Source organism: Bos taurus, chromosome 10 (assembly GCF_002263795.3).
Source record: "Bos taurus isolate L1 Dominette 01449 registration number 42190680 breed Hereford chromosome 10, ARS-UCD2.0, whole genome shotgun sequence".
Lineage (NCBI taxonomy): Eukaryota > Metazoa > Chordata > Mammalia > Artiodactyla > Bovidae > Bos > Bos taurus.
In genome coordinates, this window is record NC_037337.1 from 43,199,157 (window position 1) to 43,213,584 (window position 14,428).

At 39.3% G+C, this 14,428-nt stretch overlaps 1 protein-coding gene across 1 annotated transcript in view; it reads right to left on the reverse strand.

Moving 5' to 3' along the window:
- L2HGDH (L-2-hydroxyglutarate dehydrogenase) overlaps positions 1–14,428 on the reverse strand; it is a 53,032-nt gene that overhangs the window by 32,334 nt on the left and 6,270 nt on the right. The window contains exons 3-4 of the mRNA NM_001101090.1: positions 13,972–14,123; positions 3,127–3,258 (exon numbers count right to left, since the gene is read on the reverse strand). Coding sequence (NP_001094560.1) covers positions 3,127–3,258; positions 13,972–14,123 — 284 coding nt within the window. The remainder of the gene's footprint in view (positions 1–3,126; positions 3,259–13,971; positions 14,124–14,428) is intronic.

The following is a 14,428-nucleotide window of genomic DNA, read 5'->3' on the forward strand; positions in this document are numbered from 1 at the left end:
TTATTTGTGTGACACTGAAATTTTGTTTCATATAATTTTCACTGTCATAAAATATTATCCTTTTAATTTTTCTCAATCATTTAAAACAGCTTAATAGGTCATTAACAACTGGTTGTGGGCTTGGCCCACACTGGCCACAGTTTGCCAATCCTGGCTTAAGACCCATGTAGCATTTGCTCAAAGCCGGGAGAAAATAGACAAAATCAGATATTCAATGAATGAGTCTTCTTATTAAAAAATCAGTCATTCATTCATCATCTCAGAGAAATAAGAACTATATGGGGAGAAGAAAAGGGAGAAGATCTGCTCCCACAAGGAAAACACTCTTACTATTCTGAGTCCGAAGGGAGAGAGAGGTGAAGTATGCTAGAGTCAAAGATGCTATGCTATGACCTTCCCTGCAAGGAAGAACTCATTCAACGCTATCTGGATTTCTAGGTACTACCAATCTCTTGGGAACTTTATACTACTTAAGAAAATCAAATATTTTGATCCAACCTTAACTGCACAACTAAAGATAACTTAAGAAAAATTAATTCTATATTGTCTTTGTGTAAAAGGATTTGAAGCAGCTTGTAAAAACAAACAAAAATACATACAAAACAATATATACTAGCATTAAATTTTAAACCAGACAAGTATATGGATTAGAAGTCATTATTTGCAGAAATATGATTGTATATAGAAAACACAGAAGAAGAATTAGGACTTCCATAGCAGTCCAGTGGTTAAGAATCCATGCTTTCACCACAGGGGGTGCAGGTTCTATCCCTGGTTGGGGAACTAAGATCCTATCTGCCATGCAAAATGGCCAAAAAAAAAAAAAAAAAGAATTCATAGATAAACTGTTAGAATCAATAAGTGAATTAAACAACCAAAATGAAGCGGGTAATGTTCTGTTTGTTGATCTGGATGCTGATCACATTTCGTGAAAATTCATCAAGTTGATGATTTTGGATGTACTGATATGCTAGGATTCAATAACAAGTTCCAAAAAATAAGAGCTTACAGAAAACAAAGATGAAAAGACAAGATGAAACAAAGAGTGAAATTAGTGCATAAAAATAAAAATTTATGCTTAAGGCTTTAGCTACTTGGCAAGAGTAGGGCACAAATGTGTCCTGCTTGGGATCAAGGCAAACAGGACAATGCAATCAGTTACAGAGTCCATAGACAGAAACTGCTCAGGAAGAAAAAATTATACTTAAAACTGGGGTCTGAGAGAAATTTCTCCTGAGTGTTCTCAAAAAGATGCTATTCAACAGTGAACCTATCTTCTTACAGTAGAGGCCTTAGTGAGTGACACAGTGATTTTCTCCATAGGCTGATGCCAAAACACCAACACACAACTCAAGGAGAGTAATCTGGGGTCAAGGAGTAGGTGGGGAGAGAAAAACACTACAGTATAGGGGTACCACAATCTGGTGGTCTGGAGAGAGGTAGAAGGATGAATGATCATCTAGGCTCTCTTCTTTAAACAGTGTTTCTCTAAAGCAAGCTTTTGATAAGCATCGCCTGACAGTGAGTTCAAGGTCATACTCACTAAGATAGGTACCCAGAGTCCAAATATTGTATAATGTCATTAAAACACTGGGGACAGATGTAGAAAGCAAACCTATGGTTACCAGGGGGTAAGCGGGGGTGGATAAATCAGGATTGATATATACACACTACTGTATATATTAAAAAAAAAAAAAAATATATATATATATATATACAAAGTGAAAGTGAAGTCGCTCAGTCGTGTCCGACTCTTTGCGACCCCATAGACTGTAGCCTACCAGGCTCCTCTGTCCATGGGATTTTCCAGGCAATAGTACTGGAGTGGATTGCCATTTCCTTCTCCAGGGGATCTTCCCAACCCAGGGCTCCAACCCGGGTCTCCTGCATTGTAGACAGATGCTTTACCATCTGAGCCACCAGGGAAGTCCATATATATAAAAGATATAAATAAATAAAATAGACAAAATAGATAAATGGTGGTGGTTAGTTGCTTCAGTCATGTTCAACCCTTTTACAACCCCATGGACAGTGGCCCACCAGTCTCCTCTCTCCACAGGATTTTCCCAACCAGAATACTGGAGTGTGTTGCCATGCCCTCCTCCAGGGGATCTTCCTGACCCAGGGATCGAACCCATGTCTCCTGTACTGCAGGAGGATTCTTTCCCACTGAGCCACTGGGGAAGCCCATAGGTCCTTATTAGTTATCTATTTTTACATATTGCTTATATATATATATATATACACACGTATACTATTATTATATGTACTTTTATCTATTTTATTGTATATATATACACACACATATTTGGGGAAGATCTGTAGTGGCCTATACAGGAAAAGAATCTAAAAAAGAGTGGATATGTGTATATGTATAACTAATTCACTTTGATGGACACCTAACACAACATTGTAAATCAACTATATTCCAATTAAAAAAAAAAACCAAAACCCCGAGGAATGGAAAACAGGAGATACAGCAATTCACTGTAACAGTCAGTGGCATGGGAATCAGACAGTAGCCTCTAAAAGGCTATCAAGGAAAGCTGATAAACAGAGCAACTATTATATATATATGGTCAAGTCTCCATCACAAATAAAGAAGATCTGGTTTTCCCCATAGCATGCTTTAAGCCAGATACTCTATAACCCACCATTCACACCCTCCTGAAGCAGACCAGATACTGCAGCCACCATCCTCAAAAATTTTCAGTGGCTACCCATGTCTACTGGATACACTTCAAAGTATTAGCATGAATGTCAGGCCCTTCATGTGGGCTAGCTCTGCCTTTCCAATCTCATCTGTTATCTTCCACTACACACCCTAGGACCCAACCACACCTCACCACTCAGTGCTTTCCCAGCATGTCACAGGGCCTCAGACCTCTCTTGCCTTTGCCTGTGCTCTTTGGACCTGGTAGTTTCTCAAAGGGAAGAAGAAATCAGCATCCAGAGTTTGTGGCAGTGCCCTCTTGTGTCTGTCACCTCAATGCTCCTGTGACAAGATTATCTGTTTCTATGATTCCTGCTTCCTATAGGCTCACCCCCAGCCTCCATGTCACAGGGACTGAGCCCCAGCTGAAAATATCCCTGTGAGCATGTGTGTGGGGTTAGCGAATCACTTACCCTACAATATGGCTCCTTCTTTTTTATGTCCTCCTGCTGGATCAGCCTCAGGCCCTGGACACCATTCTGCAGGCCTCTCTCATACAGGGCCTGAAGTCTGGGAATTTCTTCCTGTTCAACAGCCACTATAAGCTTAAAAAGAAAAAAACATAAAGAATATGAATAAAGTTAAACATATCATCAGTTATGAAAGATAAAGGTCAATAGAAAATCATAAATTTTTGTATGATTCAAACTGGGTTGAGTTTTAAAAACTGCTTTTTGCCTCATGTATCTACTTCTCCCTTTCTCCAAGACTTCACTCTTTCTCCACCAAAAATATTTGTTTTTAGACTGCATTAAAACAAAGGTGAGGCATGGCCTCAATTTTCACATCTACCATCACAGTTGCTATGTGTGTCTTGGCCATACGTATCCCCATCACTGTTTCAATCCCAGAGGGGAATGAAGCACAGCTTGTTTTGTCTTTAAATTAAAAAAAACAAAAAACAGAATATCAGAGAGATAGGAAGTATTCAGTATAATGGGATATCACTAACAGAAAGCTATTTTCTGGAATAAAGTACATTTCAAATTATTTACTGATGCATTCTGTCATAGAGGAGAAAAACAGAAAATTCAACAACTTTACTCAAGATTCCTTTTCTATTAATATTTATTTCTGGGCAAAGTATCTGTTTGAGGTAGTTACTTTCTTACTTAACAGTTACCAGCAAAGGAAAACACAGATGATATTCACAAGTACATTAGAATTCAAAAATCACTATTTCATAGCAAGGAGTCAATCACAGTCCATGAAGTAATACTTCTAATCAAAGTGTAAAGGTTATTTAAATCAACAAATCCTTAACCTTAAAAACAGATGTGGAATCAGACGGCACTATCAAGAAAGTAAAAAGATAATGCACTGAACAAGAGAAAATACTTGTAAATCATATCACTGATAAGGATCTAATATGCAGACTATATCAAGAACCCTTTACAAACTCTGTACAGACTTCCATATACAAAGTAAGTAAGTTACAGGGATGTAACGTACAGCATGGTGACTACAGTTAGTAATTGTGTATTTATAGTTAGCAATTGTGTATAGTTAGTAATTGCATATTTGAAAGTTGCTCAGAAAGTAGATCTTAAAAGCCCTCATTACGGACTTCCCTGGTGATCCAGTGGTTAAGAATCCACCTGCCAATGAAGAGGACAAGGGTTCAATCTCTGCTCCAGAAAAATTCCACATGCCGCGGGGCAACTAAGCCCATACCCGACAACTACTGAAGCCCGTGCACTCGAGAGCCCGTGCCGCGCAGCAGGAAAAACCCCCGCACAAAGCATGCGCGCCACCACTACAGCGTAGCCCGTTCTCTGCAACTGGAGAAAGCCTGCGCGTCGCAACAAAGAACCAGCTAAAAATAAAGAAATAAATACAATGTTTTTTAAGGGATCCTATAATATTTTTTTAAAAGTCCATCATCACAAGGAAAAAAATTCTTACATGTTAAATCATACTTCAATTTGAAGAAATGAAAGGACTTCAAACTTGATTTAAAACAAAGAAGGTGGAGATGGGCAAAGACTCAAAAATAAGCGACTAAACCAGGAAAACTGTGAAATTAGGTTATTAAGTCACACTGACATTGCCATGGCCTGGAAGCAGCAATCTGTAAATTAATCCCTGGATCTGAGCTGAGTCACTGTTAAAAGCAATGACATGATTTGATGTGAAGAGGAAATATGAAGTAGTATTCAAGCCTCCAGAAAGAAGCAGGTGTTACAGAGCTCAAAATCATCCTATGGGCAGGAATGGGGCCTGCTATATTTCTCAGAGGTGTTCAGTGGATGATGGTTGGCTCCTTTGGCTTAAAGGATTGGATGTTTAGTAGGTCTTGCATTCATGCAGTGAATCTCACTTGATCTTGATATATAATTCTTTTTATATGTTGCCACATTCAGTTTACTAGTATTTTGTAACAAACAAACCCTCATAATGCAACCATAAAAACTGTAAATATACTTCCACATTTTGCTTTTTTTTTGCTTTATAGTATGTCAAGACCATTTTCCCACATCATTAAAAAATTCTTCATAGCATTTTTAAGGGCAACAATGAATTTCTATTCTTAAAAATTACATGGAGAGGAGTTATAAGGAAATACTGTGAACAATTATAAGCCAACAAATTAGATAATTTATATGAAGTGGGAAAACTCATAGAAAGACACAAAGTTTTGAAACTGACTCAAGAAGAAAAAGAATATGTGAATAGACCTATAACAACTAAAGAAACAGAATTAATAACTTTTAACAGCTCAGACCTCATGAATGCTACCAAGTATTTAAAGAAGAATTAGTACCAATTCTTCAGAAAATCTCCCAAAACACAGAAACAGGAACACTACCTAATTCAACAAGATCAGTTAACAGTCAAACAAGACAAAGACATCAAAAGATAACAAAAACTGCATATCAACATCCCTTATGAATACTGATACAAAAATTCTGAACAAAATACTAGTAAACTGAATATGGCAACATATAAAAATAATTATATATCAAGATCAAGTGAGATTCATTGCATGAATGCAAGACCTACTAAACATCCAAAAGTCAATGAATGTAATAAATTCATATTAATAGAATAAAGGACAAAACCCACATGACTGCCTCAACAAAAGTGGGAAAGGCATTTGAGAAAATCCAACACATTTTCATGATTGTGCTGTGCTAAGTCGCTTCACTTGTGTCCGACTCTGTGCGACCCCATGGACTGCAGTCCACCAGGCCCCTCCATCCATGGGATTCTCCAGGCAAGAACACTGCAGTGGACTGCCATTCCCTTCTCCATTTCATGATTAAAAACACTCAACACAATACAGGTAGAAAGGAATTTCCTCGGTCTGGTAAAGGACATCTTAAAAAAAAAAAACCCATAGCTGTTGTTATACTTAATAGTGAAAGACTGAATGCTTTCTCTCTAAAATAAGGAACACAAGGATATCTCCTTTGACTACTTCTATTCAACACTACATTAGAGATTCTACGCAGGTAAAGCTAGGCTTTGCATGCATGTGAAGTCACTTCCGTCATGTCTGACTCTGTGACCCCATGGACTTTAGACTGCCAGGCTCCTCTGTCCATAGGATTCTCCAGGAAAAAATACTGCAGTGGATTTCCATGCCCTCCTTGAGGGGATCTTCCCGACCCAGAGATCAAACCCACATCTCCTGGGTCTCTTGCATTTGCAGGTAGGTTGTTTACCACTAGCACCACCTTTAGCAGTACATGAACCATGAACTTCCAGATGTACAAGCTGGATTTAGAAAAGGCAAAGGAACCAGACACCAAACTGCCAGCATTCATTGGGTCACAGAGAAAGCAAAGGAATTCCAGAAAAACATCTGCTTCACTCACTACACTAAAGCCTTTGACTGTTGGGATCACAATAAACTGTGGAAAATTCTGAAAGAGATGGGAAAACCAGACCACCTTTCCTGCCTCCTAAGAAACCTGTATGCAGGTCAAGAAGAAACAGTTAGAACCAGACATGGAGCTACAGACTAGTTACAAGTTGGGAAAAGAGTAAGTCAAGGCTGTATACTGTCACTCTGTTTATTTAACTTCTATGCAGAGTACATTATGCAAAATGCCAGATTGGGTGAATCACAAGTTGGAATCAAGATTGCCAAGACTAAAAAAAAAGATTGCCAAGAGAAATATCTACAACCTCAGAACCTCAGATATACAGAAGATAAATGGCAGAAACTGAAGAGGAAAGAAAGAGCCTCTTGATGAAGGTCATAGAGGAGATTGGAAAAGAGGGCTTAAAACTCAACATTTAAAAAACTAAGATCAGGGCATCCAGTCCCATCACTTCATAGCAAATAGAAACAGAAACAGTGGAAACATTGACAGATTTTACTTTCTTGGGCTCCAAAATCACTGCAGATGGTGACTGAAGTCATGAAATTAAAAGACACTTGCTCCTTGGAAGGAAAACTATGACAAATGTAGACAACGTATTAAAAAGCAGAGACATTACTTTGCCGACAAAGGTCCATGTAGCCAAGGCTGTGGTTTTTCCAGTAGATATGTATGGATGTGGGAGGTGGGCCATAAAGAAGGCTGAGCACCAAAGAATTGATGCTTTTATATTGTGGTGCTGGAGAAGACTCTTGAGAGTCCCCTGGACTACAAGGAGATCAAACTAGTCAGTCCTAAAGGAAATCAACCCTGAATATTCATTGGAAGGACTGATGCTGAAACTGCAATACTTTGGCCACCTGATACAAAGAGTCAACACATTGGAAAAGACCCTGATGCTGGGAAAGATGCAAGGTAGGAGGAGAAGTGGGCAACAGAGGATGAGATAGTTGGATAGCATCACTGACTCAGTGGGCATGAAACTGAGCAAACTCTGAGAGATAGTGAAGGACAGGAAAGACTGATGTACTGCTGTCTGTGGGGTCACAAAGAATCAGACATGACTTAGCGACTGAACAATTCAACACTCTATTGTTGTATTGTACCATAGTAGCATATTGCCCAATGTGCTACTGGAGACCAGTGGAGAAATAACTCCAGAAAGAATGAAGAGGGTACTGTGTAGGGCCACCCAAGATGGACTGGTCCTGATGCACACAAGGTTTTGTTTGTGCCCTCCAAGAGTCTGTTTCCCCAGTCTTGATCACCTCGACCACAAACTTGTCTAACTCAATGAAACTATGAGCCATGCCGTGTAGGCCCACCCAGACAGACAGATAATGGTGGAGAGTTCTGACAAAACACGGTCCACTGGAGAAAGGACTCGTAAACCAGTATTCTTGCCTTGAAAACCCCATGAACAGTATGAAAAGCCAAAAAGATAGGACACTGAAAGATGAACTCCCCAGGTCGGTAGGTACCCAATATGCTATTGGAGATCAGTGGAGAAGTAACTCCAGAAAGAATGAAGAGATGGAGCCAAAGCAAAAACAACACCCAGTTGTGGATGACTGGTGATGGAAGTAAAGTCCGATGTTGTAAAGAGCAATATTGCATAGGAACCTGGAATGTTAGGTCCATGAATCAAGGCAAATTGGAAGTGGTCAAACATGAGATGGCAAGAGTGAACATCAACATTTTAGGAATCAGTTAACTATAATGGACTGGAATGGGTGAATTTAACTCAGATGACCATTATATCTACTACTGAATCCCTCAGAAGAAATGGAGTAGCCATAATAGTAAACAAAAGAGTGTGAAAGGTAGTACTTGGATGCAATCTCAAGAACAAAAGAATGATCTCTGTTCATTTCCAAGGCAAACCATTCAATATCACAGCAATCCAAGTCTATGCCCTGACCAGTAATGCTGAAGAAGCTGAAGTTGAATGGTTTTATGCAGACCTACAAGACCTTCTAAAACTAACACCCAAAAAAGATGTCCTTTTCATTACAGGGGACTAGAATGCAAAAGTAGGAAGTCAAGAGATACCTGGAGTAACAGGCAAATTTGGCCTTGGAGTACAAAATGAAGCAGGGCAAAGGCTAACAGACTTTTGTCAAGAGAATGCACTGGTCATAGCAAACACCCTGAAGCAACAACACAAGAGAAGATTCTACACATGGACATCACCGGATGGTCAATACCAAAATCAGCTTGATTATATTCTTTGCATCCAAAGATGGAAAAGCTTTATACAGTCAGCAAAAACAAGACTGGGAGCTGACTGTGGCTCAGATCTTATTGATCTTATCAATACTCCTTATTGCCAAATTCAGACTTAAATTAAAAAAAAATAGGGAAAATCACTAGACCATTCAGGTATGACCTAAATCAAATCCCTTACAATTATGCAGTGGAAGTGACAAATAGATTCAAGGAATTAGATCTGCTAGACAGAGTGCCTGAAGAAGTATGGACGGAAGTATGGACGGACACTGTACAGGAGGCAGTGATCAAGACAATCCCCAAGAAAAAGAAATGCAAAAAGACAAAATGATTGTCTGAGGAGGCCTTACTAATAGCTTAGAGAAGAAGAGAAGTTAAAGGCAAAGGAGAAAAGGAAAGATATACCCATTTGAATGCAGAGTTCCAAAGAACAGCAAGGAGAGATAAAAAAGCCTTCTTCAGCAATCAACGCAAAGAAATAGAGGAAAACAATAGAATGGGAAGGACTAGAGATCTCGTCAAGAAAATAAGAGATACCAAGGGAACATTTCATGCAAAGATGGGCACAATAAAGGACAGAAATGGTATGGACCTAACAGAAGCAAAAGATATTAAGAAGTGGCAAGAATACACAGAAGAACTATACAAAAAAGATCTTCATGACCTTGATAACCACGATGGTGTGATCACTCATCTAGAGCCAGACATCCTGGAATACGAAGTCAAGTGGGCCTTAGGAAGCATCACTATGAACAAAGCTAGTGGAGGTGATGGAATTCCAGTTGAGTTATTCCAAATTCTAAAAGACAATGCTGTGAAAGTGCTGCACTCAATATGCCAGCAAATGTGGATAACTTAGCAGTGGCCACAGGACTGGAAAAGGTCAATTTTCATTCCAATCTCAGAGAAAGGCAGTGCCAAAGAATGTTCAAACTACCACACAACTGCACTATCTCACACGATAGTAAAGTAATGCTCAAAATTCTCCAAGCCAGGCTTCAACAGTACTTGAACCATGAACTTCCAGATGTTCAAGATGGAAAATGCAGAGGAACCAGAGATCAAATTGCAAACATCCGTTGGATCATTGAACAAGCAAGAGACTTCCAGAAAAACATTTACTTCTGCTTTATTGACTACCCCAAAGCCTTTGACTGTGTGGATCACAACAAACTGTGAAAAATTCTTAAAGAGATAGGAATAGAAGACCACTGACCTGCCTCCTAAGAAATCTATACACAGATCAAGAAGCAACAGTTAGAACTGGACATGGAACAACAGACTGGTTCCAAATCAGGAAGAGTACGTCAAGGCTGTATATTGTCACTCTGCTTATTTAACTTATATGCAGAGTACATCATGTGAAATGCCAGACTGGATGAAGAACAAGCTGGAATCAAGATTGCTGGAAGAAATATCAATAACCTCGGATATACAGATGACACCACCCTTATGGCAGAAAGTGAAGAGGAACTAAAGAGCCTCTTGATGAAAGTGAAAGAGGAGAGTGAAAAAGTTGGCTTAAAAGTCAACATTCCAAAAACTAAGATCATGGCATCTGGTCCCATCACTTCATGGGAAATAGATGGAGAAACAGTGGAAACAGTGACAGACTTTATTTTAGGGGGCTCCAAAATCACTGCAGATGGTGACTACAGCCATGAAATTAAAAGATGCTTGCTCCTTGGAAGAAAAACTATGACCAACCTAAACAGCATATTAAAAAGCAGAGACATTACTCTGTCAACAAAGGTCCATCCAGTCAAGGCTATAGTTTTTCCAGTAGTCATGTATGGATGTTAAAGTTGGACTATAAAGAAAGCTGAGAGCCAAAGAATTGATGCTTTTGAAATGTGATGTTGGAAAAATCCCTTGAGAGTCTCTTGGTCTGCAAGGAGATCCAACCAGTCCATCCTAAAGGAAATCAGTCTTAAATATTCATTGCAAGGACTGATGCTGAAGCTGAAACTCCAATACTTTGGCCACCTGATGTGAAGAACTGACTCACTGGGAAAGACCCTGATGCTAGGAAAGATTGAAGGCTGGAAGAGAATGAGACAACAGAGGATGAGATGGTTGGATGGCATCACCGACTCAATGGACATGAGTTTGAGTAAGCTTTGGGAGTTGGTGATGGACAGGGAAGCCTGGTGTGCTGCAGTCCATGGGGTCGCAAAGAGTTGGACACAACTGAGTGACTGAACTGAACTGAACCGAACCCAGGTAAATTAGGCAAGAAAAAAAGTACCCAGTTGAAAAAAGTAAAACTATCTTATTTGTAGATGGCATGATCCTGCATGTTGAAAGTCCTAAGGAATACACACACCACACACACACACACAAACTATTAGACTAAGAAATGAGTTCAACAAAGTTGAAGGATAAAGATCAATATGTAAAAATCAATCCTATTCTATACATTAGCAGTGAATAAATGCAACTGAAATTAAGAAAATAATTTTCCTCACAAAAGCATCAGAAAGAATAAAATATCAAGGAATAACATTAACAGAAGAAATGCAATAACTGTACAATGAAAAATAAAAAATATTTTTGAAAGAAATTAAAGAAAATTAACATAAATGGGAAGACATCCCAATTTCATGTCTTGCAATATTTAATATTGCTAAGATGGCAGCACTCCCCAAATTGACCTATAGATTGAGTATAATCTCTATCAAAAATATCAGCTGCCCTTTTGGAGATACTGACAAACAGTACTGGCATAAGGACACACACGCATTAGTGGAATAGAATTGAGAATCCTAAATACACCTTCTTACATTTATGCTCAACTGATTTTTGATGCAGGTGCCAAAACAATGTATTGTAGAAAGAACACTTTTTTCAACAAATGGCAACTGGATATCCACATGCCAGAGAATGAAGTTGGACCCCCTCCCTACATCATATACCACAATTAATTAAAAAATGAACCTACACTGGTAGAACACGTGTAGGGGGTGGGGTGGGAGCTTTACTTCTGGTGGCCGGGTCTGGGAAGGGGCGGTAGGCCAGCTGCAAAGGCAGTAAGAAGCACCTGAAGCAGACCAAGGAGCTGGATGAAGCTGATGGGGCATTCAAGCAGAAACAAAAAAAGCAGCAGAAGGGGAGTTCCCTGGTGGTCCAGTGGTTAAGAATCTGCCCGGCAAAGCAGGGGACAGGGGTTCGATTCCTGGTGGGGGAACCAGGATCCTGCATGCCACAGGGCAACTAAGTCCATCCCGTATGCCGCGGGGCAACTAAGTCCATGTACGGCAGCTACAGAAGTGTCCACCCTGCCACGAAAGCCAGAGCACTGCCACAAGACACAGCGTGGCCAAAAAGCGAGAGAGAAGCAAAAGAAACTTGAGAAGCTAAAAGCAAAGGCTGCAGGGAAGGCCCTCCTGGAGAAAGTAGGAATTAAGAAATCTGTCAAAAAGTAAGCTGGGGGACTTCTCTGGTGGTCCAGTGGTTAAGAATCCCCCTTCCAGTGCACGGGATGTGGGTTTGATCCCTGGTCAGGGAAGGAGAACTAAGATCCCACATGCTACAGGGCAACTAAGCCTGTGAGCTGAGGAAGACCCAGTGCAGCCAAGGAAAAAAAAACAAAACACCACTTTTCGGGACTTCCCTGGTGGTCTAGTGGCTAATACTCTGCTCTCCCAATGCAGGGGGCCTGGGTTTGATCCCTGGTGGGGGAACTAGATCTCACATGCTGCAACTAAGGCTTGGTGCAGTCAAAAAATAAAAATACATATTAAAAAAAAAAAAAAAAAAGGAAGCTGTTCTTTGTGCTGGAGGCAATGGTAATCCTTAATTCCATTCCCGATTCCCTGCCATGTCTATTGCCACCTATAGTTAGAATGAAGTACTGTCTTGAAGCCTGTTACACATTTAAAAACAAACTTTTGTTAAGGTTTAAAAAAATGAAATCATACAGCGGCTCATCTTCTCTTTAGTTCTTCTCATTTAGCCATTTCTACCGTAGCTGTGAGGTCAGAGTAAACCCAGCCTAGAATCCTGCCAAAGTCTGTTCTTCAGTCTTTGTTCTAGCTCCAATTCTGTACCACTCAGAATTAAATCAACTCATCTCGGGGAGGAAAAGGGACTAAAGATCTAAACATCAGAATTAAGGCTTTGATATTAGAAGAAAATCAGGAGCAAATTTTCATGATCTAAGGTTTGGCATATTTCTTAGATATGACCCTAAAGGTACAAGCAACAAAAGAAAAAAAAAAGATAAACTACACTTCATCAAAATCAAGTGTCTCTGCTTCAAAGGATACCATCAAGAAAGTAAAAAGAAAATCTACAGAATGGGAGAAAATATTTAGCAATATTTTAAATATCATCATTACTATTATTTTATTTTTAAAATAAAAATATTTTAATATTTTAGTAGTATTTTAGTAAATAACATATAACTGATAAGGGGCTATATTCAGAATATATAAATAACACAACTCAACAATAAAAAGACAAATAACTCAATTTTAAAATGGGCACAAGATCTGAATAGGTATCTCTCCAAAGAAGATAAATGAATGGCCAGTAAGTACATGAAAGATGCTTAACATTATTAATTACTAAGCTTCATTATAAAAAAAACCCACAGTGATATAGCACTTCACATCCTCCACGATGGCTAAAATAAAGCAGACAATAACTGGTGTTCATGAGGATATAAAAACACTGGAATCCTCATTAATTGCTGACGGGGATATAAAATAGTACAGTACTTTGAAGAACAGTTTGGCACTTCTTCAAAATGTTAAACATATAGTTTCTGTATGACCCAGCAACTCTACTCCTAGGTATATACCTGACAGAAAGGAAAACCTAGGTCCACACAAAAACTTGTACATGAATGTCCATAGCAGCATTATTCACAGTAGCCCAAAAGTGGAAACAACCCAAATGTCTATCAACTGATAAATGGATAAACAAAATGTGGTATATCGATCCAATGGAATACAAAGAGGAATGAGGTACTGATTCATGCTGCAAGATGAATGAACTCTGAAAACACTATACTCAGTGAAAGAAGCCAATCACAAAAGACAACATTTTGCATGATCCCATTTATATGAAACATCTAGATTTTGCAAATTACATGGATACAAAGAAAGAAAAGCCAGGTATTTTTTAAATCAACATTTAAGATTACTAAGAAAACACTATTTATAAATAAGTCAAGGGCCTAGTAAAATGCCATACCTTGCCACATTGCTTGTAGGAAATTCCCTTTTGGTTACAGTACTCGTAGATGAGGGCTGCACCTTGCACACATAATTTAGCTTTCAGAGATTCGGGTTTATAATAAATCCCACTATGTATGACACCACTATTGTGTCCGGTCTGATGAACAGCTATGGAACAAGAGAAATACCTTTAACAGAAAGTACACACAAGATTCATTCACAACCCAAGAAGTAGGGGAATACAGTTAGAGTTGAAGCTATTAGAGACACTATTTAAAACTCTGCCTGGGTTTGTTCTTCCAGCTGGAGCACTGGTAGCTTCCCCAGCAGCCAACCACAGTATGTGTGTCAGGTCCCTCTAGCCCATCTCTGACTTCAGCTATGACTTTGGGGTACAAACCCACCTCTCACCACCAGCAACCCACTTCAAGGGCCCAATACGGCTCTCTGCCTTTTGCCCCAGGGTGTTCTCT